The following is a 27,196-nucleotide window of genomic DNA, read 5'->3' on the forward strand; positions in this document are numbered from 1 at the left end:
TCGACAAAAGTGACATATTGCCGAAGGTTGTGCAAACATGCTGAAATTCAGTTATGTATTTTGTTATCTTATTTCGCTATTAATTTTGGAAAGCAGCTTCTTGTTATAAGCCTTGTCAAATGCTTTTGCGAAATCCACTCAAGTGACTTGTGCATTCTTAGTAGAGTTCGCAAAATCATGTACAGTCGGACTAAGTGAGTACTGATAGAATAACCTGTCCGGAATCCGTGCTGAAAATTTGTAATAAAATTGTGTTTTTCAAAATAATCCGAAAGGTAGTAGTGTATAGTGTAGTATATGTGTTCCATAATTTTGCAAGTGGTCAATGTTAATGAAATGGGCTGGTAGTTATTGATGATCTATTTCCATTTTTATGAGATGGCTGAACTCTGGCCGTCCACCATTCATTCGGAGCTTGTCCTTCGTCCAGAGTCCCTGAAAATAGCATAAACAAACATATGACTATCCCTTCTGTGTACCACGCTAGGAATGCATTTGGTAATTTACCGTTTCCGGGGTACTTCTTTATATCAAGATTCAAAAACATTTTAATTATACCTTGCTGGCTGATTACTGCATCGGGCATAGGAGGTAAAAATGATTCAAAACCAGACAGGATGCCATTCTCATTACTGAAAATGGTTTTAAAGCATTCGTTAAAAGTGGTTGACATTTCTTTTCCATCATGTAGAGTGCCGTCAATTTCAAGTGTATGAGACCCCCTGGATATTGGAAGGATTGTAGGCGAACTTTTTTTTTGGCGCCGTTCTAATGACGTTAAGCAACAAGTTGCCAAAATAATTATCTTTATCTAGGGCTAGTTGTGTCTTTAGCTCAATTTTTACCTTTAGTATTTGACTCAAGTTACTTGAAACACCCTGTATATGCTGTTAGTATAACTGTGCCTTCGTGAAGAACACGACGTTGATCGTATTCCATGTAATTGTTCTAGTGGAGGAGTATGTCCCCCAAAGTTTGACATCTGCTTCACAGCAAGCTTACAAAATCTCCGAAGTGGCGAGTCTGACGATTCCCTTGTGTCTGCCGCCCGTGAAAGCCAATCTCAACCAGACACACAACATACAAAAGTGAAAGTTTTTTTTTTTCTGCTGGCCTTTCATACGTTTCTGTTTCTCGCTCGGCACAAGGACTGCTGCAGATAAACACGATGCAGGCGTTAAAACAGGAGCAAAGTTCATTGACTTCAGGCCACATCCACGTGCCGAAGCAAAAACGCCGTATTTGCCGCTCCAGTGATTAACTTTTTTCTTTTTCGTGTGACACTCGGACGAACGTTGCATTTGAACGTGACTTTGCGGTCTTGCTGACTCCGTCTTTTCATTCGGCAGCCGCCCTACCGTGTCAAGTCCCTTTTAGGACTTATAGGGACTTATTGGACAGAGGCTCCATCTGGGGAATATTCAGCAGACTACCGAAAGCGAGCGGCGAAGGGCGTGAGGAAAGTGCGGAGGGAAATGCCGTCGCCGAACCGGACAGACCCGTGGCAACCGTTGGCGCGGTGAAGCGTCGGCAGCGTCGGCGCCGGCGCGAGCAGACGGAAACCGCTTTTGCTGCGAGCCTCGTAGCGTAGGCGCACGAGGCAGCTGCGGCAGCAGAGAGAACAGAACCCGACCGAACGACGCGCGAGCGCGGTGCTTCTTTGCAGAAGGCGCTGTCGCAGCAGCGCTGATAGCGTTGCCCACAATCACGCGAGGAGGGAAGAGTCCGCTATGTTGCGTGCCGCTGCCGCTATGTGGTTGCGACTGCGGTTTGCGCTGCCCAACACGCACGGCGCTGGCAACGGTATAGCCGCGGCGCCCGTGCCCTACAGCGAGGAGTGAGGCATTCCGCGCTACCCTCTGCCATCATCGCTCTTTCCCTAACGCCAGAGAGCACCTCACTCTGCTCAGCAGGATATATACGCGCGCGCCGCATTCAAGGGGCGGGCCGCGACGCCGGTGAAGCACAGGTTGCCGTTGTCCTTCATAACAACCGAGATTCTGCCTGCAGTGGAGTCAATCGCATCCGCCTAGCGCGGGGTTGAAGTCGCTCGCTCAGGAAGTTATCCGAGCTGCATCGGAACAGTACAGCTGAGGAATGAGTCCACCGCGGTTAAGGTTGACACGCGGCAGCGCGCAATGCGCGCCGTGCCTGGTGCTTCTTCTTGTCCTGGCCGCGTTCGGCTTCTGCGGCTCCCTGGCAGCGTCCGTACCCTCGGCGAAACCGCATGTCGTGCTCATCCTGGTGGACGGAGTCCGCTGGGACTACCTGTCCGAGCCGGACTTGGCGGGCTTCGACGAGCTGACCAAGACCGGCGTAAAGGCCGAGTACGTCGTCCCCATCATGCCGGCCAACTCATATCCCAACTGGTACAGCATTGTCACGGGTGAGTTGTGCTATTGCATCGGATGCACTCTGCGATGCCTTGTTTCTCAGATGCAGTCCGCGAAGACAGAAATCTCCGAGAGGATACCTCGCGGATGACGACGAATCACGATGCAGTTCCTCTCAAGTGCGCCTCTTCTGTCTTAAGTAGTAAAACATTACTAGATTAATTCGAGTCGCTCCGAACGTAAGAACACGAATTTTAATTGTAGCAGTGGTCTGTTAGGCACTTGACGACTTTGTTTTTAGCCTGCAACCGGAAACACAGACGAGCTGTTTATAGCTATTTGCTCATTGGCTTTATGGCGGAAGCCTGTTCTGTAAGTTCATTCAACCTCCGTTGTTTTTAAAATGCGTTCTATATGATACGGGGCGTTTGCAAAGTGGGGGCTTACTAGCTAAAGCTAGTAATTACAAGAATTACAAGCTAAAGCTGCCTCCTCCGAGGCGAATTGACAAGAAATCATCACGCACAAAACGCACAAAGCTAGCTTCGCTTTCACTTCGCTTTGCTCTTTTGGGGCGTTATATAAGGGGTCGTAATGACAGAGGACAGGATGTTAAAGCAGTCATGCAGTTCAATGGGGTGAAACGGCAGCGATACCTTAATCAATTGATAACACAGGGCAGAATCTTGAGTGTCCCGTCACCGCAAAGCATGGACAACATCCGCACTGTCTACAATAGTAACACGGGACTTTATGGTTGTCCACGGCAACGGCGACGCCATCAAACCGGAGAGCTTCCTATGAAGCTATCGATGTTAAAAATTATTGGTTAACGTTTCGCTAACATCTCACCAAAAGAATCTTCAAAACACTGAAGCGCAACGAAAGACGAGAGGAAAAATGAACAGAAGGAACACCACGTGCGCTAACTTCCAAGAAACTTTATTGTTCTCAAGCAGCACATTTATACGCCAGAAAAAAACACGTGGTCAGTTTTGCACAACATTATCGCGTTCGCAAAAAAGCGAGCTCTTTATCACTGAGAAAGATGGACGGCGTGCTAACACATGTGTGACCTGAACTATTTATCTTCTCAGCTTCGATGATTTCTCGTGTTAACCTATGTCTGCTTTTTGCTATGAGAACACGTTTATCTAGAAAAGCTTTGCATGTTTTTGTCTGGCACGAAAACATGTTCAACGAGATTCCCTCCTCTCCATGTTTTGAAGCTATGTGCTACCAACAATCCCAAAAAGCCACCCTACTCACCAAAAAAAGTGCGTCGCGATCTGCTCGCGATCGGCTACTGGTGTTGTTCTTTTTCACAGCGAATGGTTTGCCTGCTAGTGTTGCATGACACTACGTTGCGTTATGTAGAGCTTCATGGCAGTCAGAAGCAAATCACAAGTGTCAACGTCTAGAGGTGCCTATAATATTTGAATCATAGTGGTTTTTCAGTGCATCTAACCCTTTCCGCTGACTTGCTATAACATCTACAATATAGCGCCCGTGTTTCGAACTCAATTTTTAATTATATGAGAAATTGAAGGGCCCCTTCTTCGTCGGAATGATATCCCCCTGCATGCCGAATGCGGTGACAAGTTACCGTATTATATTGGAGGCCCGGTAAAATTCGCGGTTAGCTACAGCCTCAAAGCATAACGTGCTTCAGGGTCTAACCCTCGTATGTATATAAAAAAAGTTAGTCCTGTTACCAGCAACGAAACCTCTGACCCCACGAAAAGGTGATTTAGCGCATGACCGATCATTATTTTCGGTGCTTATAATACCATTTCAATAATATTGTCACTGTTCGCACTGAATTTCTGTTTGGTTTCTCAGCGTGCACGTACGAATGCCAAGTAAGGCGACTGCCCCTCTGAATCAATATAAGAAGAAAATGTCTTCAAAAGTTGCACTCAACAAAGGAAACATAGATAGCTGGAGTGAATTGGCTGCTTCCTCGATTCCGCTACCGCCTGTTCTTTGATAATTGCTTCGCTGGCTGTACCGACCCCATGCTGTACCTGTTCACTACATAGAGTGAGGTGGCCTTCTTTTTATTGTTTAAACCGTCGTTTTCCAATCTATGTCGTTTTCGAACGACACCCGCCAATCGCGTCGGCTTTTTGAACTACACTGTAGCTAGCACAACGCCTGAAGCGTCCCAATTCTTTAGCAGTGCGGAAAAATGTCACCTAGGTACATACTTATGTGTCAGGGGTGCTGCGTAGCTCTGCAGCATGGTTCAGCAACAAGCTCGGTATGTCGAAGACAGCGCCTTGTTTTCCTCCTGTTTAAGAATTAAGATCGACCTTTGAGCATTTCAGTTCCCGTGTTTTACAGCGCGAGTTCTTTTCTGCAACTTTCCCCGATGTCAACGCGTATGTCGGCCGAAAATCACGCGACCACCCCTTGCACCTGTTTCGCTCTACCTTTGTCGTCTTCGGAAGGGTCCAACATACCCTAAACACGGGTGGTGTTGATGGGGCGCACGCGCATCCGTATCTCGTGGCTGCTCGTAACACTTCTAATGCCCAGGCAGTTTCTAGCGGCTCGTGCAACGTTCGCAGTCATCGGCTGGGAGGCGCAGTCGTACCACGCCTTCAAACGCGTCAGAGCGCCTCTCGAACGCTCTGTGCGCGCGTATAGGTCATCAACAGTTACAAACGCGCGGTAGCATTGTCGCAGTGTGCGTACAACTGGGTCGTACGATGAAGGAAGGGATTGAGACGAGGTAAAAAGGGCAGATTTTTTTTTTGTTTACATTTGCCGTTGCTGAATTTCGTGACTTCCGCAGCGTACTTAAAGCGTAGCCAGTCGAACATCAAATTATCAGGCTGTTGATAGTATCCGTTCCATAAGCTCCAAATCGCGGCATTTTGGCAAGTTGGCTCGTAGTGCTCGTTGTACTCGTGCTGTACGAGGTAGTTACATCAATGTGGAAAAGGATGGAAGAGTGAAAAGAGAGCGCCATGTTTGTCTTGTCGTTTGTTCTGTCTTTGTTGTTTGTCCTCGCTTTTAACGCTAAGCTGAGACTAAGATGGTGCTTACTGCTTGACTCTTCCCGCTTTCTTTATTGTGTAGGCAGGTTTACTGCGCTGATAGTGGCTTTTCCTGCGATTTTGAGCACTCTTATTGTGCTCTCGTACCGAGACCTGGACTTGAAACATATTGTGTCGTACTTGATCTGTGCACACTATCATCTTGTAAGAATGGCACAGGAATTAGTCTCTAGCGGAGTAATTTCTTTGTCACGCCAATTAGTCACTCCGGGTAAGCACTACTCGCTTTGAGACTAACTGCAAAAGGGGCCTTTCGACGGCAATGCACTTAACGTTCCTTGACCTTACATCTTGAACACACTTATCGTGCTTTCCTTTCGAGACTGGCTTTCGCAAGGTTTCTTGTCACACATACGTGCATTCCTGCTTTCCACAGAACATATTTCTGCCCATCGAGTGCAATGTACCTAACGACCCCTGATTTTACTGTATCGCCCACGTGTGGGATCCAAAACTGTGTCATCTGCGATAAATCGATTAAGTCTACATCATCCCCGTGACTTTTTTTTATAAACGCACTCCGTTAGATGATATGGCTGCTTGTGAGCTTGGCCACGTATAACTAGGGGCGGATCCAGACCTTCATTGGGAGGGGGTTTTGTTGGCAACCTAGTTCTTCTTACTTGCTTCTCACTAGCTTTTGTAATGAAATAAAACCACGCAGACGTCAGCCATCAAAACTGTAGACATGAAGATGCGCAACCCATTCAAAAACTAATTTTTGCACAAGTAGAAAACGTTAAAAGACTCAAACATTCCTTGGGTAACAACAACTCTTTCTTCTCATATGCGTGTGGACAGTGGCAGCTTCGATCACTATCTGAAATGAGCAAAAACATGCTGTAAAGATTTTCAGCAAATTCAGAGCGAATATCGCTAGCCGTACAACTCGTGACGTTATTCGCGCAGGGTTGCCCGCAGAAATCGGCTCGATTGAGGCCTTGGAACGGAAAAGTTTAGAATCCATTTGAGCTGAAGCAAAACTCCGTCCTGCTGCGAAATTAGAAATTGGGCGCAGAGGATAAAAGACCCCGAAGAACCGACCGGGGAAATTTCAGTAAAACGCATGGAGGTTAAAAAAAAACTCTGCCGTTGCCTTTAATGTTGTCAAGGAGCGCACTCTAAAATGCGTGCATAAGCTCATCGCAGTTTCTTAAAGCAACTGTGAGAGAAGGGAACAGCATTGAAGTTTCTAATTGTTTTGTGAATGTGGTTGTTTTGAACTAGAAGTTCAATTTGACTTCACAAACATGACTTCGCCTCTTCTTCGTTACTTCACGTATCAGCTTCCACTTGTAGTATTTTTTTTCTTCCAAATGCTCTATTTGTCTGCCAGGATGGTCTGCGATATATGACAAGCATTGAGTTACTTCTCACGATAAATTATGATCTCAGGCCGCTGTTAGTGTCGCTTTGCTCATAAAGTAGCAAAAATTTGTGCTCATGCTGTTTTCAATAAACTTCGACTTCTCTACCCTTATGTTAATTGGGAGTATAGACAACATGGTTTAATTGCAGTTTGCTGTTAGCGCGATACGCTGCATTGGAAACAACTGTATTTTCGGTTCGGTTCGTTCTTCGCAAACAGGATACAATTCATGGATATCTTAACCCCTGAAGAGGTGCTGAAGGCTGTCCCACTTTGTTAGTTTGGTCAACAGGGCTATTAATTTGGGAACGCCAGTCATGGGAACACCAGGCCTAGCAGGCACGTCAAGCAAACCTGTGCGCGTCCATTAGCTATTTGTGCTTTTTAGCTTTTGGAACCTCGCCTGCGCTGTGTTTGCGCGGAGTAACGGTTCATTATGAACATTATGATTAACGGTTCGTTATGAGCCCTCAAGTTGCTTCTCGCTCCGAAATTCCGCATTGACCAAGCATATAGCTGGCCGAAGGCAATAGACGACAGCTTCTTCCGCGGTCTGATTCGGTGATGGAGGTACCATGGAATTACATAGCGGCCTAGCTAACTGCCGCAATATGATTGGCTCAGTTAGTCAGTAGCTTTTGCAGCTAAGCATGTTACAGTGAGATGGAGTGTTCCATGTGCTATTCCTCTTCATAGAATTAACTGAAATTGTCTTGCAATGCGCTGTGAAACTCTAATTTCTTCCAGCTCGAAATGGTTTCGTAAAATTATAAGAACGCGTTGGTTTTTCAGTGAGGCGCATAGCCAGAGCGTGTATGGAACATTTCTCATAAACATCAAAAATTCGAGTTATTCATTAGATTTTTGTAGTGATAGTAAGTCTTGAACGTTGCTTCTTCAAGTGTGGAATTCTTCAAGAAAATAAAAGGAAGTTTGCTCTTTGATATGTAGGCACATGAGCACAATATGTATTTGGGTACTTCAAAAGCTGATACCTTTCTGGTACATTTCAAAGTTTCCAAAATTTAAGCAGCCATATCTTCGGAAACACAATGTAAATGGGAAGATCAGCTCAGAAGTGCTGAAGTTAGCCCACTGATATTGTGCAGTGCGATGCACCGAATCTAGGCAACCACTTAAATGCGCAAAACCAAAGCCAACAGGAACTCGCCAAAGAGCTATGCGCAGGCGTTTCGTGACCTAGCGCTGTTAAATGCCGAGCACTCTCATAGACTATAAACGCCGACCTAGAAGCACGCTGAACCGGTGAAATTTTCACTGCTGTAAACAAGTATTGACGTAGGAACCTGTTTCCGGCGTGAAGTTAGCGAATATTTCAGCAGATACTCGTTACTCGTAAATAACAACGCGAAAGGCGGGACAATAAGAGAGAGACGCACAACACGAGCTCTGTCTGTTCCATATTGTCCCGTCTGTCGCGCTGTTATTTATATGGGTCATGAACAAACTGGCCCGGCTAATTCCACTCGTGGTTTTCAGCAGAGGAGTTCATTTAGACCCGCATTGTCGAGGTAGAGCAGCGCGTCGCGTCTACCCTCCAGAACTCTAATTTTGTGATGCTGTCAACTGAAATTTCCTTGCCCCTATAGTACGGCTGCCGCTGCTAACAATAGTTTCGTGTACATGTTCATTCTGCTTTAACGAGTTTCTAGATTATAGCGGGAATAACTATCCAGAGAAACACCAGACTTGTTGCCCTTCCAGACGGCAGAGAAGTGATAGCAATAGGTTTCAGACCGAGCGGGTCACGTGACTACGCGCAGCACATTCTCGACGGAACATTCTTACCAGAGTCCACATATGCCCTGGTGTTCAGGCCTACCTTCGTCCTCGTTCTGTTTGGGTGGTAGATTACCGCTTTAATTCACTATTACGACACTCTCTTACGGCGGTGACGCTCCTGCCTTACACGTGACGGAAACTCGCTCTTGCAACTATCACAGCGAAGCAAGAAACTAACGGCGTCGTCGAGTACTTTCCAACTTTCGTTCTGCTGTGCACTTAGTTATGCAGTATAAGCTGTTCTCTCGAAGCGCTGAAACCACCGAACGATGTGCAAGTAAAAGGGAGATCCACTCTTGACTCGTGTTTTTTCCTACTTCGGAGTTCGCGCGGCAGCGTGTTTTGCGCGGGTTGCACCCGTTCGCCGCAAGAGTCGTCGCGGTTTCGCTTTTCCCGTTTCGTTTTGTTACTTATGTTTAATTGAAATTCCGCGCCGTCGGCGTCCCCGAGCAGCGCGCGTGCAAGTCTGCACGAAACCGGTTTGCGGGCACCACTGACGGCCCTACCGGTGTGAACCGGGAAACGTGTCAGCGCATGCGTTGCGTTCCGAGGATGCAACCGACGCGCAGATGTAGCCTTCCATGCGTACAATCCTCTCCACACAAGCAACTCACACACAACAAACACGAACACCTTTCCGCAGTCTCTTCTTTATCTCGCTCCGTGAAAGCTCCAGCCCTCGCGTATTGGGACTGTAATGAATGCAAGCAAAACACGCTTCTTTTGAAAAACACTGTTGTGGTTTATATATATTACTTGCACGGGTTCCACGAAAGTTCTCATGACGCTGGTACTAGTACGCGTGTTACCAATACGGTCTAACTTGTGAGGTGCAACTTGTGAGGTGCAACTTGTGAGGTGCAACTTGTGAGGTGCAACTTGTGCTCTTCACGTTGTGCTGTTCACCTGGGGGGCTTAAAAATGAGCGTTTTAATAGTTCTCATCTGCACATACTGCACACTAGTTTCAACTGAGAGCGGATTTACATTAACGAGCTCTACTAGTTCCGGGTTCAAAGCACGTGCTTAAAGCGGTGAGAATAGGTCAGCCTAATTGCTGCGATCATTCAGCGCGAAAGACTTTGCAAATCCCTTCACCACTGCCGTGTTGTAAGTACTGCGTTTTCGTCAGGGCATTGTACCGTCACGTTGTGGTGACGGCAGTCCGGACAGCAAAAAGACAGCGAAAGATTTAAAAGGGAACAGTTTATTCGACGATCTTGTTCCCGCCAGTTGTGAAGCAACTTAGCGCAGGCGATAGCCGCAAGTGCGCTTGGCAGTCGTCGAAGGTCGGATTCGGCGTTGCTCTCGGTCGCACTGTAATTAAACGTGGTGGAGAACGTTCGCGATGAAGAACGGAAAACTCCGGTAACAAAACTGAACGTCGTGGGGACTGCTGTGCACAGTAACCCTCCTTCCAGAGGTATCCCTTCACCTCTGGTGTCAAAAACAGAATACGGTGCGTGCCGGTGGCCTTAAAAGGGAAATGTGAAAAAAAAAATTACTAAGGTTCGTGTCAGTATTGTCAGCCTAGAATGAGACGTAAGCAGGGTAACGAAAACGTCAACCGACATCGAAAATAACTGGGGTAGACGCTTGCGCCCCGAATTAATGCTGCGTTCACTGGACTGGGATGGCATAAAAAACATGTTCCTGTTGTTGTTGTTGTTGTCTTCAACTAGGAAATGACGCTTACCTAATGTAATAAGTCCTGAAATTGTACCCCAGTTCTATGCTTTTTGTATTTTGAAATTGGCATACGAAATTTTTCTTCCGCGTTATAGCCAATACTGGCCGTCTGGCATAGTGGACGATAAGTATAGAGACTCGACATAAAATTAATATTGCATGAAAGGATTTTAGTAATACTTAACAGATGTAGAAAAATTCTGGCAATGCGCACGCTGATGCTGAAAGTTTCAGTATGGTCTTCCATCTGATTCTCAATCTTTGTATCTTTGTTGAGTGCTATAACGCATGTCGGCGCGTGAACTTCAGTTTTCGCGCCAGTCTCGTTCAACAAAAATTGTTTGAATCCACAACTCGCCTACCTAATAGAGGCGTTTCTTTAGGCTTTGGAACATCCGAGCTTCAGGAAAATAATGAACTACATGCAAAAGCCTGATGCGCCATTTATAGCTAATGAACGTACTGAACGACACACCAACCACGACGAATAAGATCTGAAGCAAGCTGCTCTTCTTCAAAGGTGTCGTCATGCCAGAAATGCAATTCTTGGGCACGCAATACCCCGAAAGTCACGCTTTGCGCATGTATACAGTTTTGTGACCGCACCAGGCTCGTGCATGCAAAGCCACTGCGCACGCTGTACTAGAGCTACTTATATCGGCCGCGGTGTCTGGCAGGCCAGTTTGCATGCACTTGGCTCACTCGGAAAACTAGAGCAACGTGCGACAAGACTTTGCAGCCGCTTTCATCGCTGGCGAGACAATATTTATGAGTAAAAACCACTCTCCCGCGCAGCTGGTTGTCCGGAAATGTATCATAGAGAGTGCTGGAAGTCGGCGAGACTGACTCTCTGCTCTGTCATTTTAGCCGGCGCTCATAACAGCTGCGCTCTGGCGAAAATATCGTCTTTGTACTATGCGTCGTGGCACTCTGAGTGGAGGTTGTTCGCATGTTCGCAACTGCGCCCGGTTTGTGAGCATATGGCCTACTTCGACTTTTGCGCAGCTGACCTGATTTTTAGAGCGACAGTTACATGAAGAACCTTCTACCTTCGGGGTAGGTGTGTGCTCAAGGATGTGGCTCTTAAAGAAACGTTAAGGACAAATACAAGTTTGCATGAACCTACAATGTACCGCTTTCTAATCACAGATTGACCACCCTCACCGAAAACAGAGCTTTTATAAGCTTGAAAAGACAAAAAAAAAAAAGTCGAAGTACCGGTGTCGCCATCAGTGGCCGATTTCACAACTAAGATGCATGCGTCGACGCTGAATTTCCCTCGCAGATCCTGGAGGCTATGCTACACCGCCATTCACTTGAAAGCGGTGGTAATCCGCTCTTTTCGGTAAGCACGTCACGAGTTTGAATCGGCTGGCGGGATGGTTTTGAAGCCTATTTTTTGGCGATAAATGCGTCTTTTGCTTCCGGACAAACGTCAACATAGCCAGAAAAGGCTAGAGAATCAATTTTTTTACTCAGAATAATTGCATATATTTATTTGCCCATGTTCCCTTTAAAGAAAGAAATTAGGGGATACTTAAGCGCCGCGGGTTATTAGGTGTTTTATTCTTAATTAGTGCGCCTTTCTAATTACACACATTCATTACCACACTTCAGTAGGCATACTACACCACGTGATACACCAAGAGAAACACAAGGTCTTCCTTTAGCCAAGTGACCAAACACCGCAACGTTGAACCTGTTGTTTCACCCAGAATTCGTTTTAGCCGAATGTTGCTGCAGGTAATGGACGTTTACAAAGAATTGGACTTTGTACCGGATTGGTTTCCTCTCCTGACGCGCTGTACTTCCTGACCGGCCTTTTAGTTAAATGTTTACTATTATGTTCGTGCCTTGTAGCGCCTACCTAGGCGCTCTGTAAATAGTAGTGTGTGTGTGTGTCTGTGTGCGCGCGTGTGCGTGCGCGTGCGTGTGTGTATGTACACACACACGCGCGCACGCGCACGCACACGCACACGCGCACACACACACACACACGCGCACACTTATGTATATATCCTTTCTGTACAAAACCAATGAAATAAATACCATGAAAGGAAAAAAAAGTTGCAAAGGCCTGTGGTTAGCGTGTCTGACTCGCATCGAAAGAGTCAACTAATTCCCAACTAATTATCCCAATTTTCTTTTCAGCGTAGCGTGACATTTGAGTCGTGGTAAAACCTTATCACAACTTAACTCTATTCATTTTCATTCTACAGCTCACCGTGTGACGTCACGGCCCTCTCGACCAATCGGGATTTCCCCGATATGCCAATGCACATACGGCGGTTTCTGCGCTGAACGGGAGCTTAAATCGTGTACTACCTAACGCTTTGATGGCGGTGTTTTGTGGTGAAAGTTTAGGCCACGGCCCAAGAATCTCTGCCTTTGCTAAGTGACACTGGGGCCGTTCTGACCTTCAATATTGCATGATAGGTCGAACAGCAAACGTGAAAATGCAAAGACATCTGTGATAACATATTTGCACGAAACACTTACGTCTCGCGACATATTATCACCTCTTCAAGCCGCGGCGTGCGTATTTTTCTCTGCTGTTGAGATATGGAGCGCCCGTTTGGACTGGGCCGATGTCAAGTTGTGCTATCTGTGATTAAACCGAGCTTGCGGAAGTTGCTGTCGCAAATGGCTGAGGCTACGTGATTGCCGTATGTTAAAGTGATATGCGCGTACGTCACAAAACTCGTTCGGCGTAAGCTTTCTTTTTCATGATTTCGAGTCACAATTGTTGTCCCAGTGTTCGTATTTTATAGGCATTTTTGAGTGCCCTCTCTACTATAAGTCTTGCCTTACAGCACTGATAAAAATTCAGGGGGGCACTTTGTTGACATTAGCGTGATGCTGCTGCTTGTGTCACTGATGTGTGGTAAAAGATGGTCATTAAGTACACAATTGCTTGTGAATCTCAAATGCTGGAGACACTGGAGGGCGTTTGGGAGGCATCCGTCTGATTCAATGCCTTTCTGCAAACACTGTCGAGCGTCCTATACGAGTATAGCTACATATGCGTTGGCAGGAAGTAGCGTAGCCATTAGCCCGCTCGGCTGCGGAACGGAAGGATGGTGGTTCGAATCCTATCGTGCGCAAAGATATTTTTCTGCTCTGACTAGAAAAGTATGACACCTCTGCTGACAACCATCTGCTGACAACCTTCTGCCGACAACGATAAGGCATTAAAGGCTTTCTCCTTAAAAAAAAAAAATAGCAGTACAAAGGTCACTATACAGTCATGTGTCGACTGAGCAGCATCATGCTGCTGTCGACTGCACTTGACAAGAAACTAAAACTCGCCAAAACCGCGCTTAGAAAAAATGTTTCTTTGGAAGTACTAATTTTCACTGACTACGCACGCGTAATCGTAAAGACAAAAGCGGTAGTAAAATTTCTGTCTGCGGTTTTTCACGTTCAGTCAAGACAGCTGAGGTCTTTATTCGATTGGTTGGGAGCCTCGACATCCTTGCCCAGGTAAGGATGTTTGCAGAGGTTACCCAACTTTCTTTAAAGCTTTCACTCGTGGCCATTTTTAAAATGTCTCTCCTTTGGCATCACTAGGTAGTAAAACTAACGTTTTAAGCCCTCTAGGCCACTTATAACTTCACATTTTTATAAAACTCGGCAGGAAACGCTTCTACACCTTGTGCTTGGCGCATGATGACCAGCTGCCTATGTGTCATTAATCCCCATACAACACACCGTTGAGCCACTCGCTGCTGTCTCCGCGCTTTCTGCAGGCCTGTACGGGGAGCGACACGGTTTCGTGCAGAACTACATGTACGACGAGAAGTACGACGACTACTTCCAGATGGCGCCACACCCGAACGCGTCGCACGAGCACTGGTGGAACCACGCGGAGCCCGTCTGGATCACTGCCGAGAAAAATGGTCTCCGCACCGGCATGTTCTGGTGGGACGGATGCCAGGTGACAGCCCGCTTTCTGTGCCTTCTCTGCCACGGTCTCAGTCGTCGGCGACGACCTATATAGCTTTCGATGAGGTTCGAGCTGGCAGCGACGTGACTGCCGCGCCTGAAAAGCGGGTGAAATTATGTCAACACGAATTTAGCTTGTCTCTGTCACTGCTTGAAGGGTGCGACAACGAAGAAAGAAAATAACGAGACACGAAGCTGTTGTTTGTATTGCATGGAACGTTATGTTTGGTTTGTTTCTTCTTTAATTGCAAACAGTCGTCACAGAAGAATAATTACGTTACCATTTGGATCCCTAGCTGAAGGCTAGTTGAGGTCCATGCAGCCATTAGTATTAAATCGCGGGCATAAGAAAAACTATAGACATTCATATCTTGCAAAAGGCTTATGCAATACTATACAAAATTCAAATATATTTTTTCAGTGCGCTCATATGTAGGCAGTAATTATGCACTTAGAAACAACAAACAATAACAGCAACAACAGAAAATAAATCATTTGAAACACAACAGTCTCATCACAGAAAAGAAAAGGCGCTGACATCACTCTGGTTAGTAGTATTTTTTCGACAACACAGGAAAAGCATTGCTCTGTTTTTTTTTTTTATGTGTCTGGAAGGTCATTCCGCAGCTTTGTCTCTACACGACATAAGGTCCTTTCTCCGTAAACGTTTTCTGTCTCCGGATGAAGGAAATTTCTATGTGTAGCGTTACGTGTGATACTTAATGGCAGCGGGAATAGAGATGAGTGTAGCGGGTAATTGCTTTTACAACACTTACCCGTGTAATTCGTGTGGAATATTCTTACGATTGCTAAGCAGATCACAGTCTAAATTAGTATTTTACGTCACTTTGTTAGGGATGTTCCTATGCTGGCAGCAGATTTACCTGTAGGAACAGCGCATGCTCTTTTCTTGCACGCGTCTAGGCGCGGTTCCGATAATGTCAAAAACTCTCCAAACTGCACTGAGATTTTTCTTCCTACGTTTCTTTTTGTTGTTGATTAATTTAATGTTCAAGACAACTCAAGAACCCTTACCCTGCCATGAACGTGTCCCCAGCTAAAATAATCCCTCCTTGGATATCTGCTTTCCAGCACTGTGTTCAGCTACAAGTCCTTTTCTCCCTAAGGTACTGTTTTAATTCGCACAGCTAACTAACATTCTTGAACGAAGTTTTCTCAGAGACATGGGACTGGACTACATCCGTGTAAATTAGCTTCAACCAATTCTCGCTTCGAATATGGTCACGAGTGGTTCATTGATTGCGGTTTAGGATTGTGCTTCTCCAGACTGACCTCGTGCTTCTTGTCTATCATGATAGGTGATGATAAAAGGCGCGAAGCCCACAATCTGCATTCCCTACGAGAGTTATTGGGACCGGAGGGAGACCGTTGAAAACGAGACCAAGGAGAAAATAACGGAAATAGTGCACAAATTTAAGCAGGACGAACTAAACTTCGCACTCGTTTACTACGAAGCTCCTGATGCTGAAGGTAAGTGCACGAAACGCTGATGCTTCTCTGACGATAGTATAACGTACATAGTTTGAATACCGAAAAAATCGACAATGCCAGCTCGCTTGAAAAGTATAAGAAAGGACAAAAAAATAAACGTAGTGATGGCGAGGATTTAGCGACAAAGACTCCGTGATCACCTCAGTTTCGGTTCAGTTTATTTCACCACACACGTACGTGTCGTTTCACATTTAGGGGGAACATGAGATTGCACGGCTGCGCTCTTCGTAACGCAAATGCGTCCGACGCTGTCGCGCATCTAAGCCAAGTGTGGCGCTTGCAAAGACAGACCTGGGAGTGACGCTTCGCGTCTTCTACCTCTTTGCTTGGACGCACTCCATTGTTCTCGCTAAGTGTGAAACAACATGTACGTGCATAGGATCGGCCACCACATGTGGTGGGGACGAGAGAGACGTAAAAAAGCAGCATGTGGTGTAACTTGACTAATCCCACTCCCCTTTAGGTTAGCAACCAAGATAGCGAAGCAGCCCATGGCATCGACATAGTACAACGTTCTGTAGGTATGTCATCGCAGGGGGAGGAAAAAACGGGAAAAGTTCGGAAAATGAATCCAGTATTTTACCTTTACTGACATGGAATACGACGAATTCTACAACAATTGCTGATTGTACAGTGTAAATTTAAAGTTACTGAGCGTAAACCCAATACTGCACAGCACCATGTGTAGACCACGATTGGTACGAGGCAGAGGTGCCTAACAGAGTTCACTAAAGATTGTAGGACGGGGCGAAGTGCTTTCTTTGTTTCGTTGTGTTAATCGTATTTACCATGCGGTCACGTAATTCATGTTTAAGTGTAGGCGAAAGCAAATATTCATAAAATATGTTTGTTTTTCACCTTGTATTTTTTTCGTATAACAGCAGTATGAGCTTTCTATAATTAATTTCCTGCGGCACGAAAGGCATTTCTTTTTCGTTTTTGCAAAATCTGCAACTTGTGAACGGAGCGTTTTGTGCTATTACTCAAGCTAGATGGCAGCAGTAACGTTAGAAAAAATTAGATGGCTGTACAGAATGCGCATTAATGGCGGAGGCAGTTGTTGCTGACATTTTCTTCGGATTCCTTGTACCGTGCACAGTTGAATGTGTAGTTAGTTTGTGTGATAATCTAACATGATCTGCTCATGGAAGAAAACGCCTAGTGTTTTCACTGAGAGACGTAATTCAATTTCAAGCTGATTTAACCCAAAAGCATGAAGAAAAGTTTGCTGCTTTGAAACGGCAAAGAACAGGCGTATATTTTCAACACAGCTAATTTGTAAGATATTCCTAAGTGTTCACACCTGTTATTTTCTTAACGCCAAACACATTCCTTGGACAAGTTCGTTAGCATCAGTTTCTAAAAATATAGTGTCATCTCCGTAATTTATGTAACGGTATATATCTGGAGCGGCTTGGTACCTCTCTCTGCATCCTTTATACTCCCTCTCTTCTACTTTCCTTAACATCATCTGCATACTTTGATTTTGAAAAAAAAAAAGTGGCAAAGGTGGGCGGTAACCAAACTCGCATTGCGCAAAAATGATTTCACTAAACTCTCACCTCTAGGGCACCGCAGCGGTCCGGATTCCATGGAGCGAAGAAACGCACTCAAGAGCGCCGATTCTGTCATCAAGCACTTGTTCGACGAAGCCCGGAAGCATAACATCCGAGACCAGGTAAGGTAGACAGGCGTGGCCCAGCCACTCCAGCTCTTGAACAATTAGCGGTGAATTCAGTGGTCATTTAATTTTTCACGAATTCGTACCCCGAGTGTCGCCTGTGGAGTGGGGAGATCCGTAATTTCCAATTTACAGTTGGCCCACTCCGTATAGTCTGTAGGACTCGATCTTTTTATCTTTTTATCTGGCGTCCGCACCAGATACACTGACTACGCGCGGTATATAAAATGGCTCCGCGTATTTCATGCTATACAAGGAGGTATTGATGAAGAAATCTCCGTATTATCCGCACCCATAAGTAATCCCCAGAGCTCCAGGCCGCGGTGGTCGAATTTTGATGGAGGCGAAATTCTAGACGCCCGTGTACTGTGCAATTAGTGCTCGTTAAAGAACCCCTGGCGGTCGAAATTTCTGGAGCCCTTCTCTACGGCGTCCCTCATAGCCTGATTCCCTTTGGGACGTTAAACACCCATAAACCAAACCAAACTAAATCGCAAAGCCAAAACTTTTAACGGTTAAAATACCGCAGAACGTATACCAGATCTCACGGCATTGCAGACATTTCCGCACGGCTGATGCGCATGTCACTACCGTTCTATTCTAGATATCAAACAAGGCATTCCTAAGGCATGGAATGGATCCAAAGAGAACAGTGTTAATTTATTTCTGTTACGTCGGTGGAAGTAATCATTCGTAGCGGCTGAACTTCATGCTTGCCACTCCATCGTCTTGAATATTCTGTGAATTCGTTAGGTTGCCCAGCGATAAACAAAAAAAAAAAGCTTTGAATACCTGCGTGGCTAGGCGGGCCAAGTCGTAATAACATCTATCTTGTTTTTCTTTTTTTTTGTCTTCAGGGCGCTTATCTTGGGGGAGTTGGCTTTGAGTAGCGTACTTCGCGTGCACGTAATTTTATTTCTGTGCTGTTTTCATTTGTACGCGTTGTCAATATTTTTTTTTCTGTGCACACCGTCAAAGGAGCAATCAAAAAATGGCTAATAACCTTAGCAGTGTACATGAAATTTTAAAGGAGTGATTCATCAAGCAATTTTCTCAATTTTCAATGTATTGATTGACATCATTAATGTCCTTTCAGCCGTCAGATGCATTGTTCAGAATAAACTTCATGCTCATGCAGTGGAATACGAGTTCCTCGTGCTCCCTTACAGATAAGTGTGGTGGTGGTGTCTGACCACGGTATGACCGACACCCGGCCGGGCAAGTTTGAACTCATAGACATCGAGCCACACATCGATGCCAACGACATCGAAACCATGCTTGATGGCGGCTCTTTCGCCATGCTCCGGCCGCACCCAGACAAAATTGATAAGGTATGTATGGGCTATTTTTGCGGTTACTACCTTATTCAATCTTGTCCAGCCACTGGTGATGCCCATTTGAAAAGACATAGAAAAGTTCTCTTTGTGTAAGCTTCTTGCACATTAGAGCTTCTCGTACTATTATAGGCCAGAAATCGGCTGTACCCGTTCCTGGTGGTGAAAATTCAAAACGTCATCTCAAATTCCAAGTTGCGCGAGTCGAGTGATTAAGCAAGCTCAGCTGTAAAATCGACAAATTCTTCATGATACAGTCACAGAGCAGCTGGAGACTATTTGTGCTGGAGGTTTTTCAATAGGTAACGCACGTGGAATACAAAGCGAACGCGTTTCAGTAACTGTTTCTTTCTTACTTTCAAATTCCCAGGCAACGAAAATCTAAAAATTGTGGACCTCCGACATATCTGCTTCTAGCTCCTTACTTTGCCGAAACGTTAAAGCTGATATATTTTCAGCAAAACGCTCTTACTCTTACAGAAAGCTGATCAAATTCGACCGACCTCGGTATGTTTCAGAACAATGAAGCTGCGAACACATGCTCACAACCTAGCATAAAATAAAATTGCAAAATTCTAATCGCTTATCCACTGATGATGTAGAGGTATGTACGCCGTTAAAATTCTTAATCGTCTAGCCAGGAAGGTAAGATTTTCGAATCAATGATCTTCCAGCCTACCTTAATTTCTGGAAACTAACTTTGACTGCCAAATACGCTTAGATACTCAGTTTTTTGCCGTACTGAGTCATTATGATATTAGTCTGTGAATGAACAGTGAAAAATGCGGATGCCAGTGCAATCTGTATCACACGAACGTGATGAGCACGACGTCGCCCGCCGTCAGCGCTTATTGTGGACTCGCTGGGCCATGCACAATTTTATGATTAAATAGGGAGGAACGAACCATGGCTCTGGGCCGGTAGATACGAATGTCATGTGAATGAGTCGACAGATACGAACTTCTATAGGTAGCTGATTCTTTTATCTATGTTCTGTCTCTTAAAGGGACTATGAAATAAATTTATCGAGATTACGTAAAGATAGGCAATCCATCACTGGTCACCCCAGCGCAAGAATTTTTGAGCTAGCATCAATAACAACGAAGTTAATAGACGATTAAAAATCACGCTCCTCCTCTCCCCCCTCAACTCGTACGGGCGGGGCACCATAAAAAAATAAAGAAAACAGCTCCGGAACTGGGCACCGCCCATAAATACGTCATTCGCTGACGTTCGGTTTACGACTTCCGGTTGTCGCACTCCCGAGGAGCAGCGTGCGTCGGCAGCGTCTCTCCGGTCTCTGCGCTTTCTTGGCTCCCGAACTCGCGACAGAAAGAGGCGGCAGAGGTAAATTGAAAACATATGCCCGAGGGGGTCGCGCGGCGGCTCGAGCAGACGATTTTCAGCGCTACCGGAAGTGTGCCCGTGACGTCGTAGCTGCCGCGGCTCGAGCGAATGACAGCGTGTGGTGGCCTGCCGACGTCATGGGACTAGTGACGTCTGTTTTCCCGATTTTGGTTTCAAAATGGCTCCCTACGAAAACACCAAACGGCCCGCGAATTTTAAAAAACACGATTTTTAAAAATTCATAATAAATTGCCGGCTCAGTTCCGAAGACTCATACTTGGTGTCAATGCTTCTGAGCATCCCTTCTAACATTTACAAGTGGCTTTTAATTCTTTGCATGGTCCCTTTAACTGCGCAGATATACAACACGCTGAAAAGTTTGAAAATAAAAGGACTGAACGTGTTCAAGAAAGAGGAACTGCCGGAGTTATACCACCTCAAGAACTCTTACCTAACTCAACCGATTGTTCTCACAGCTGACCCTGGCTACCAAATCAAGAAGGTGAGCTTTGCGTACTCAACAACAAGGGAAAAAAAATTACAGGGACACCCAATCCTATTGTGTTAGCAATGTGATAGCGATAGCAGCTGTTGATGCCTTTAACGGGAGTGACGTCACTCCCCCTACCCAATGGGCGAATTTCATGACCGTCGACGCACTTTGTACCCGCGCTGTTTCTAGTGTTATCGCATTAAAACTGAGCGGAAACATGCCTCCTGCCTTTTGTTTTGAAATGATGCTGGACTGGCTAGCTGATAAACTGATCCTGTGGTGATCATTGTTTTCCGCCACAGCTATTCTCAAGTGGTTAATGGCCGGCAGAGCGGACAGAGTACTAAATTGAAAAGATATGCGAGAGGCATTTGTCCTGCAGTGGGCGTAGCTAGACTGATGGTGATAACTGCACCTCAGTTTTCGAAGATATTTCCTACCTCGCCGAAGAGACTGAGTGTCGAAATAACCTACAGCCCTTTATTATGGTGCTTGTCCTAACCCAGATTCAGGTTTGGGACACACAAGGTAGCTAATTGCATTAATTTCTTTCCATTTTAGCTTCGCTAATGTTATGCTATATGCCGTATGTTAAATGCCGGGGGTATTATGAAGAAAAGTCCAAATGAGAAGCCTGCACCCACGGCTAGGGGCGGTTTTATCTGCCGGTACAGTCTTTTTGCTCCGCGGAGCGCCGTATGTGTTTCAAAAATGACTGGTATCTGCGCTGCCATAAAAGATATCAGTTATTTGCCTGCCTCTGTCTAGAGTGTCTAGATAGCGCACTCGCGCATTTAAGCAAGGAGAAAAGTAACCATATCGCAACGCTCATGACGCTGTGTTATCGCCGCTTTAGGTAATAAACAATCTTGAGGGCTACCGTAAAAGTGGCGTTCTCGAGAATTTTTCTGCGGGTTGGGCGCACCACTGCACGCTCCCTTAAATGCGATTGCTGACACTTTATTGCTGAACTTCGCATTCCAGAGAGGCTAAAGAGCATTTTGCGAACAAGATAAAGAAAACAGTGCAAAGGCGTTTAGATGTAGTGATGCTGCTTTTTTTTTTTTTCAGACAATGGGGTTCGCCCATCAGTGGCGGAATCTCCTGTCTCTCTCGTACCTTTGCGATATCTTCACGAGTCAGTGCAACAACATGCGTCTGTCACGCGAGGCCTCTGTCACGCCAGGCCTGTCACAAAGAAGGCATGCAAGCAGTGAAGCCATTGAGAGCATCTGAACAAGTTCGTTATCTTGCGAGGTCGGCCCACAAAGCAGCAAAGCATTTCGAGTTTCATTTGTCCTGTAGGCGATCTCGTGCTTTGCGCACATCCTGGTTTAATCGGCGGATATAGTGAGCGTACAATCAAAGGCTGCAAGCGTCGCGACGAATTGACTCGCTGTTCCGTATCGCGTGAGGCCTGTGTTGAAGCAGGCACGTGATAGCACCGTGCGTCTGTAGTGACAAAAAAAAAAGGAACGCGAAAGCGAGACTAGTTGCGATGCCGCAGGTCCATTGTAAGTGTACAACTGCTTGAGTGGTTTCGCACACATACATGCGGAAAGACCCAACCATCTCTGACCTTCTTTCTCGTCCATTGCTCTCTATTGTTCACAGCTTGAGAACACCGACAAGCAGATACCCAAGTCGAACAAGATAAATCACGGAAACCACGGCTACGACCCCATGAAGCTGGAAGACATGCGTGCCATCTTTCTTGCTACTGGTCCAGGTTTGTGCCACAACAATCGTGCCCTAAGTTTCAGGACCATCGTCGACAAATATTTCGCACACGAGACCTGTGTTTCATCACTTGAACATTACAGTTCAGTGTACTGGCCCACGCGTTCTCTAACAGTGGTCTCTATACAATGGTTCATTACTGATCCTCAGCAGTCCACACAAATACGCTCCGACATGAATGGGCAGCTTTAATGATATTAGAGAGTTATGTATAGCGGGGAGTACTAGCCTAGTATATGAGAGCAGCCGGGATACGAACTGCGCGCTCCCAGAGGCACGTGTGCGTCCGCACATGGCCACTGCCAATGGAGATCATGGACTCCCGGTATGCACATATACTAGTACTTATACGCTAGTACGTCTCCGCTATGCTAAAGCCAATTAAATTTATAGGAATTAATTGAAAAAGTACTTGCACGAACATGTCCCTAATTCTCCTGAGACTTAAATCTGCAGCGGGTATGTTTGAGCCTGCACTCAGGTACGTATGTGTGCAGTGAACACATACGCACCTAGAATGGCTGTCGCAGCCCCTGCCAACCTGTGCGCTGTGCTGAGCCACAGTGCGAAACTCATGACACAATTATTGTTGCATGTGAGTTGACTGTGCCACCAACGAAAGCAGCCCTGCACAACACTTACTATTTTATGGGCAGGCAGAGGTCACGGCCGTCGGGAGTACCGAGTAATGGTCTTTATCATTAATTCACGAAGCAGCCGCTGTGCTGTTGCTTTTTTTCTTCCTTGAGGGAGGGGGACAGTGTAATGAAACATGCTACAGCAATACATCATAGCGGCTCGACTTAGTGAGATGATCTCGAAAGTGCCGCTAATTACTCGTGGGTTCTTCTATACTGACCAAATAGCATACCATTGATGAACTAAGTTGCAATAGAAGGCACAGTACAAATGTAGCGACACAATTGTTTCGACTGGTCCTAAGATAGTTGTGTAATTTATAGAAAATTCACGAACATGCGACGCCCCTTGAAGTTAGCCAGTAGTGCAACATTAGTGCAGCAGTAGTGCATAGTTTAGGTGAAGAAAGAAAATAGGTGAACAACCAGAGTGTATGCCGTATAATTGAGCAACACAGCAAAATGATGATCTTGGACGACGTCTGTTGCTGATTGGCAGCGCCTTCAGGAAGTGCAAGCAGACTGAACTTCCAGACCAATCTGGTCAACAGTTGACACTGTGAACATTCAAGCCCAGTAGAGCAGGACAGGCATCGCAGTAAAAGTGGCAACTGAAATACACTCGAGTCTTCAAGCGCCTTACAGAGCGACCCCAGGCGTTGCCTAAGAATAAGAATATGCGCTCTTCAAATATGGGCGTGCTTCTGAGCTTGTCGATGGAAACTGCTAAATGAAAAAAAAAAAAATGCTTAACATAAGAGGACATGGATGAAAGAGCGGAAGAGGCTGGACTAGTGTAGCATTGCACATTTCGGCCTCGGTCTTTCTTCCATCAGTCTGAGGCATAATGTACTCGAGTATATTCCGTTCAGAAATACGCACGTCGCGTTTCATTGCGCTTCATACGTAAAATGGGCGAAGAGTTTGGCTGATAGCAAAGCCTGCATACAGTTTGCCTTGAGGAGCCAGCTTGAACTTAGTACTGAGAAACACCGTAGCGGTGGTCTAGAAATCGGGGCATCCGCCTTACATATTGGAGGTGCGGAGTTCGATCCCCAGTGCCGCGAGGTATCCACCGGTGAGTAGAGCGAAACACCTTCTGCCATGTGAACACCACAACCAGGTTGAAATTCTAGAGGCCCGTGTACTGTGCGATGTCAGTGCACGTTAAAGAACCCGAGGTGGTCGAAATTTCCGGAGCCCTCCACTACGGCGTCCCTCATAGCCTTAGTCGCTTTGGGACGTTAAACCCCATAAACCAACCAACCAACCAACCAACACCTTTTGCCATGCCACTCTTCGGTCAAAGCTGCCCTTGCGCCATAAAAATTCGTCACTTTTGAGACAAGAGGGGAAGGACAAGGACTAAAATGCGCACACTCCAAAGGTGTGTTCTGTCATCTTGTCCGTCCCTTCGTTGATCAAGAATGCGTTCAAGCTGGTTCCGCATGACGTCAGCCAACCGCCTCAGACGAAGTTTTTGCTTGCTAATGACACCACGACCAGGTGCCGTAAAGTGAAAGGTTCGTCGAAGAGTTAGAGGATGCACTGCTTCGGCAACGTCAATACTTCCACGCCTTCAAAACGGCAAAGTTACAGCATCGAGCATGGAGCAAGAAATGCTGCAATCTTTACTAATTTTTTTCAAGGCGGCTGTGCACGGGAGGTTGAAAGCGTGCTTTTAGCTCATTTCCACTTTTCTAACTTTTCCCGCTTCCCCTAATGTTCCTGCGCAGAGGAGGGGGAAAGAACCCTGTCATGAGCTCCGCCGACTGATTATAGCGCGGCTTTTCTCCTCGCAGGTCTCAAGCAGGGCTATCTGAACGGACCCGTGCGCATGGTAGACCACTACAACGTGGTCTGCAGGCAACTGGGCATTCAGCCTCTACAGAACAGCGGCAGCCTGGACAAAGTGGAGACCATGTTTGTCGGCGGCGAGAGCGGCGGAAGCGGCAGTGTGGCCGCTTCCCTCTCCCTTCTCCTCGTGCCCAACGTGATCCTCGCCATGCGCGGCTCGTTATACCACTGATCCTAAGGGAGGCAGATCAGTACGCTAACGAAACAGTAATGGCCGCTGGAACGGTCACTTTTCAGTCTTTCACGTAGCGCGCGCCATTGTTTGCTTTTTGCTCCCGTATCTGTACTCTGCGCAAACTGCGAACAAACATTTTTCTTTTTTAATCGAGTTACTTTAGATCGCTGTTTTAAGTTTTTGCTCCAACCCCTACATTTCCTTTATTTCTGGAGCAAACACCTAAAACATTCACAAAAGCTTTCATGTTCAGCGTTTCTCCGTTACCACAGTTACTCGTGCGCCTCGTGTAGTTAGTTATTCATGGTTAGCGGTCGTTTAACGGAGCACGCGTTGCTGTTGTCATTCTATTTCAGAACCAGTGCAGCCTCTGTGGGCTGATTTCGGCCATATCAAAACTATATTCATTATTTTATATTGCAGATGAATACCTGTAACTGTAATCAAGAATTTTAGTTGGTTGTGGTTCTACATGAGGAGGTGGTTTTAATGTCTGAAACTATACAGTCCAACGTTACTCTAAAGTTTACTCCTATGGAACAGCTAGCCCCACAAGTTGCACCAAGATAACTATTTAACATACGCGCAAAGTAATTTGGTGGCACTGGAACCATATTATGTCAGCGGCAACAAAACCTCGCTACTAGGGCCATGCCTAGCGACATTACGCGACTTGTCTTACTCCCTCCGTGGGAACATCAGCTACAGCGTAGACAGTTTTTTAGGGAGCAGTGGTGTGCTCTCTCATTGAGAGAAAAAAAATTATTTTTGCTGTTACTTCGTAAGCGGCAGTGAAGACTACCAATGGCGGCAATGTGACTGCCCGCGTGATCTTCTTTCTTTCTGAAAGACACCGTCATTGACTATGGAAATTTCCTGTTTGTGACTCCTGGCATTGAGGCATATATATTTCCTCACTTAGGTAGGAAGATCATTTTAACCATTTTATGCTCACGAAGACTGCCACGTCATCTTTCCGTCCTCGACGGCTTTAAGTCATATTATACCCTCCTTCGGACTTAAACCTCATGATTGTTCGTTCGTTTTGCACGGGCATGTTCATTTGGCAGCTGAACGGACAAAATGCAAACAAAACAGTATGGGGCAGCAATCACACGCGCATACTTTTTCTTTTTCCTTTTTTCTGTTCGTGGTACACTTTAATAACTAAAGGACCCTGTTCCTAAATATTACGGAAGACATGGCAGCCCTTTTAATTTTCTTCTTCTTCCGCAGAAGTTTTTCTTATCCAGTGGTTCTTTATTCATATTTTCGCTAGCAGTGGATATGTGCTTTATACTGTTTACGACTGAGGACTGTGTGCGTGCGAGCATGTGTTTTCTGCACTCCTCTTCAATGGAACCTTGGAAATAAGGAGGGAGACTGACGGATTCGTTTGTTGAATGACTGCTTTACATTACAACGTGGATGCGAAACTATCTTATCGATAGCGCTTGAAAAAAAAGTCATCGCCTCTTTTTCGTACGTTGATTCTCCTGCCCTCTTGTCCTGACGATATCTAGGTTGAAAATATTGGCCTTTTGTGGAGAGTGATGATTCTGGTGTGTGTGCGTGTGCAATAAAATAATTTTGCCCATTTTTTACATTTCCGTGCTTTGCACTGAAGTTGTTAAGATCAATTGTGGCGACAGCGTCGGCGTCTACAGCGTTAGCGTAACGCATCGCGTGGCCAGTGCGGTTCAAGTGACCGTGAAGTGACGCCACGAGACCGGAACGGTCTCGAATCACATGTAGTGACGTCACCGCCAACGAGGAGCCATCCGAACGCGCTATCCACATGTGTCGGCTGGGTCCCTCAATTTAATCTCAAATCGCTCCAACAGCCGCGCTCAGAATTGTAATTTTAAATGAAATGGAAATTGAAAATTACAGCCTTTGTTGCTTGTCCACAGAAAAAAGAATAATTCACAAGGGTCACGGCAGTCCAGCTCAGTGGGCTATAACGATTCATTCACCAATTTGAAACACATGAATACAATTTCTACTTTTTTTCTATTTCTATATGCATATATGAGGATTCAGCGATGGCGTAGATGTAGAGCATTCGCACATGCATATATAAGTTTAAAATAAAAATTTAAACACTGCGAAGACTTCAAAGGAATACCACCATCACATTCCCAACTAAATAACTGACATCCTTTTTTTTTCGCTTCCAGTATGTGAGCCCAGACCTGGTTCTTGCAGTGGATTTG

General features: G+C 45.8%; 1 protein-coding gene across 1 annotated transcript; it reads left to right on the plus strand.

Annotated features, from left to right (window-relative positions):
* Nucleotides 1-1,482: 1,482 nt before the first annotated feature.
* LOC149340942 (glycerophosphocholine cholinephosphodiesterase ENPP6-like) lies at nucleotides 1,483-26,586 on the plus strand. Its single transcript, XM_089549876.1, has 8 exons — nucleotides 1,483-2,386; nucleotides 14,008-14,195; nucleotides 15,523-15,694; nucleotides 17,284-17,393; nucleotides 18,566-18,727; nucleotides 20,436-20,579; nucleotides 22,185-22,299; nucleotides 24,751-26,586. Exons 1-8 carry the CDS (start codon nucleotides 2,098-2,100, stop codon nucleotides 24,975-24,977), a joined length of 1,407 nt encoding a protein of 468 aa, XP_089406002.1. The 5' UTR covers nucleotides 1,483-2,097; the 3' UTR covers nucleotides 24,978-26,586.
* The last annotated feature ends 610 nt before the right edge of the window (nucleotides 26,587-27,196 follow it).

Source organism: Amblyomma mixtum, chromosome 6, assembly GCF_055824585.1.
Source record: "Amblyomma mixtum isolate Tamu chromosome 6, ASM5582458v1, whole genome shotgun sequence".
NCBI classification, from domain to species: Eukaryota; Metazoa; Arthropoda; class Arachnida; order Ixodida; family Ixodidae; genus Amblyomma; species Amblyomma mixtum.

What these genes read in the sequence shown, in the direction of transcription:
- LOC149340942 (XM_089549876.1), top strand. Translation starts at nt 2,098, where the DNA reads ATGAGTCCACCGCGGTTAAGGTTGACACGCGGCAGCGCGCAATGCGCG. An exon ending in CGAAGCTCCTGATGCTGAAG is followed by an intron (nt 15,695 to 17,283) that starts GTAAGTGCACGA and finishes TCTCACCTCTAG; the next exon opens with GGCACCGCAGCGGTCCGGAT. An exon ending in CTGGCTACCAAATCAAGAAG is followed by an intron (nt 20,580 to 22,184) that starts GTGAGCTTTGCG and finishes TATTGTTCACAG; the next exon opens with CTTGAGAACACCGACAAGCA.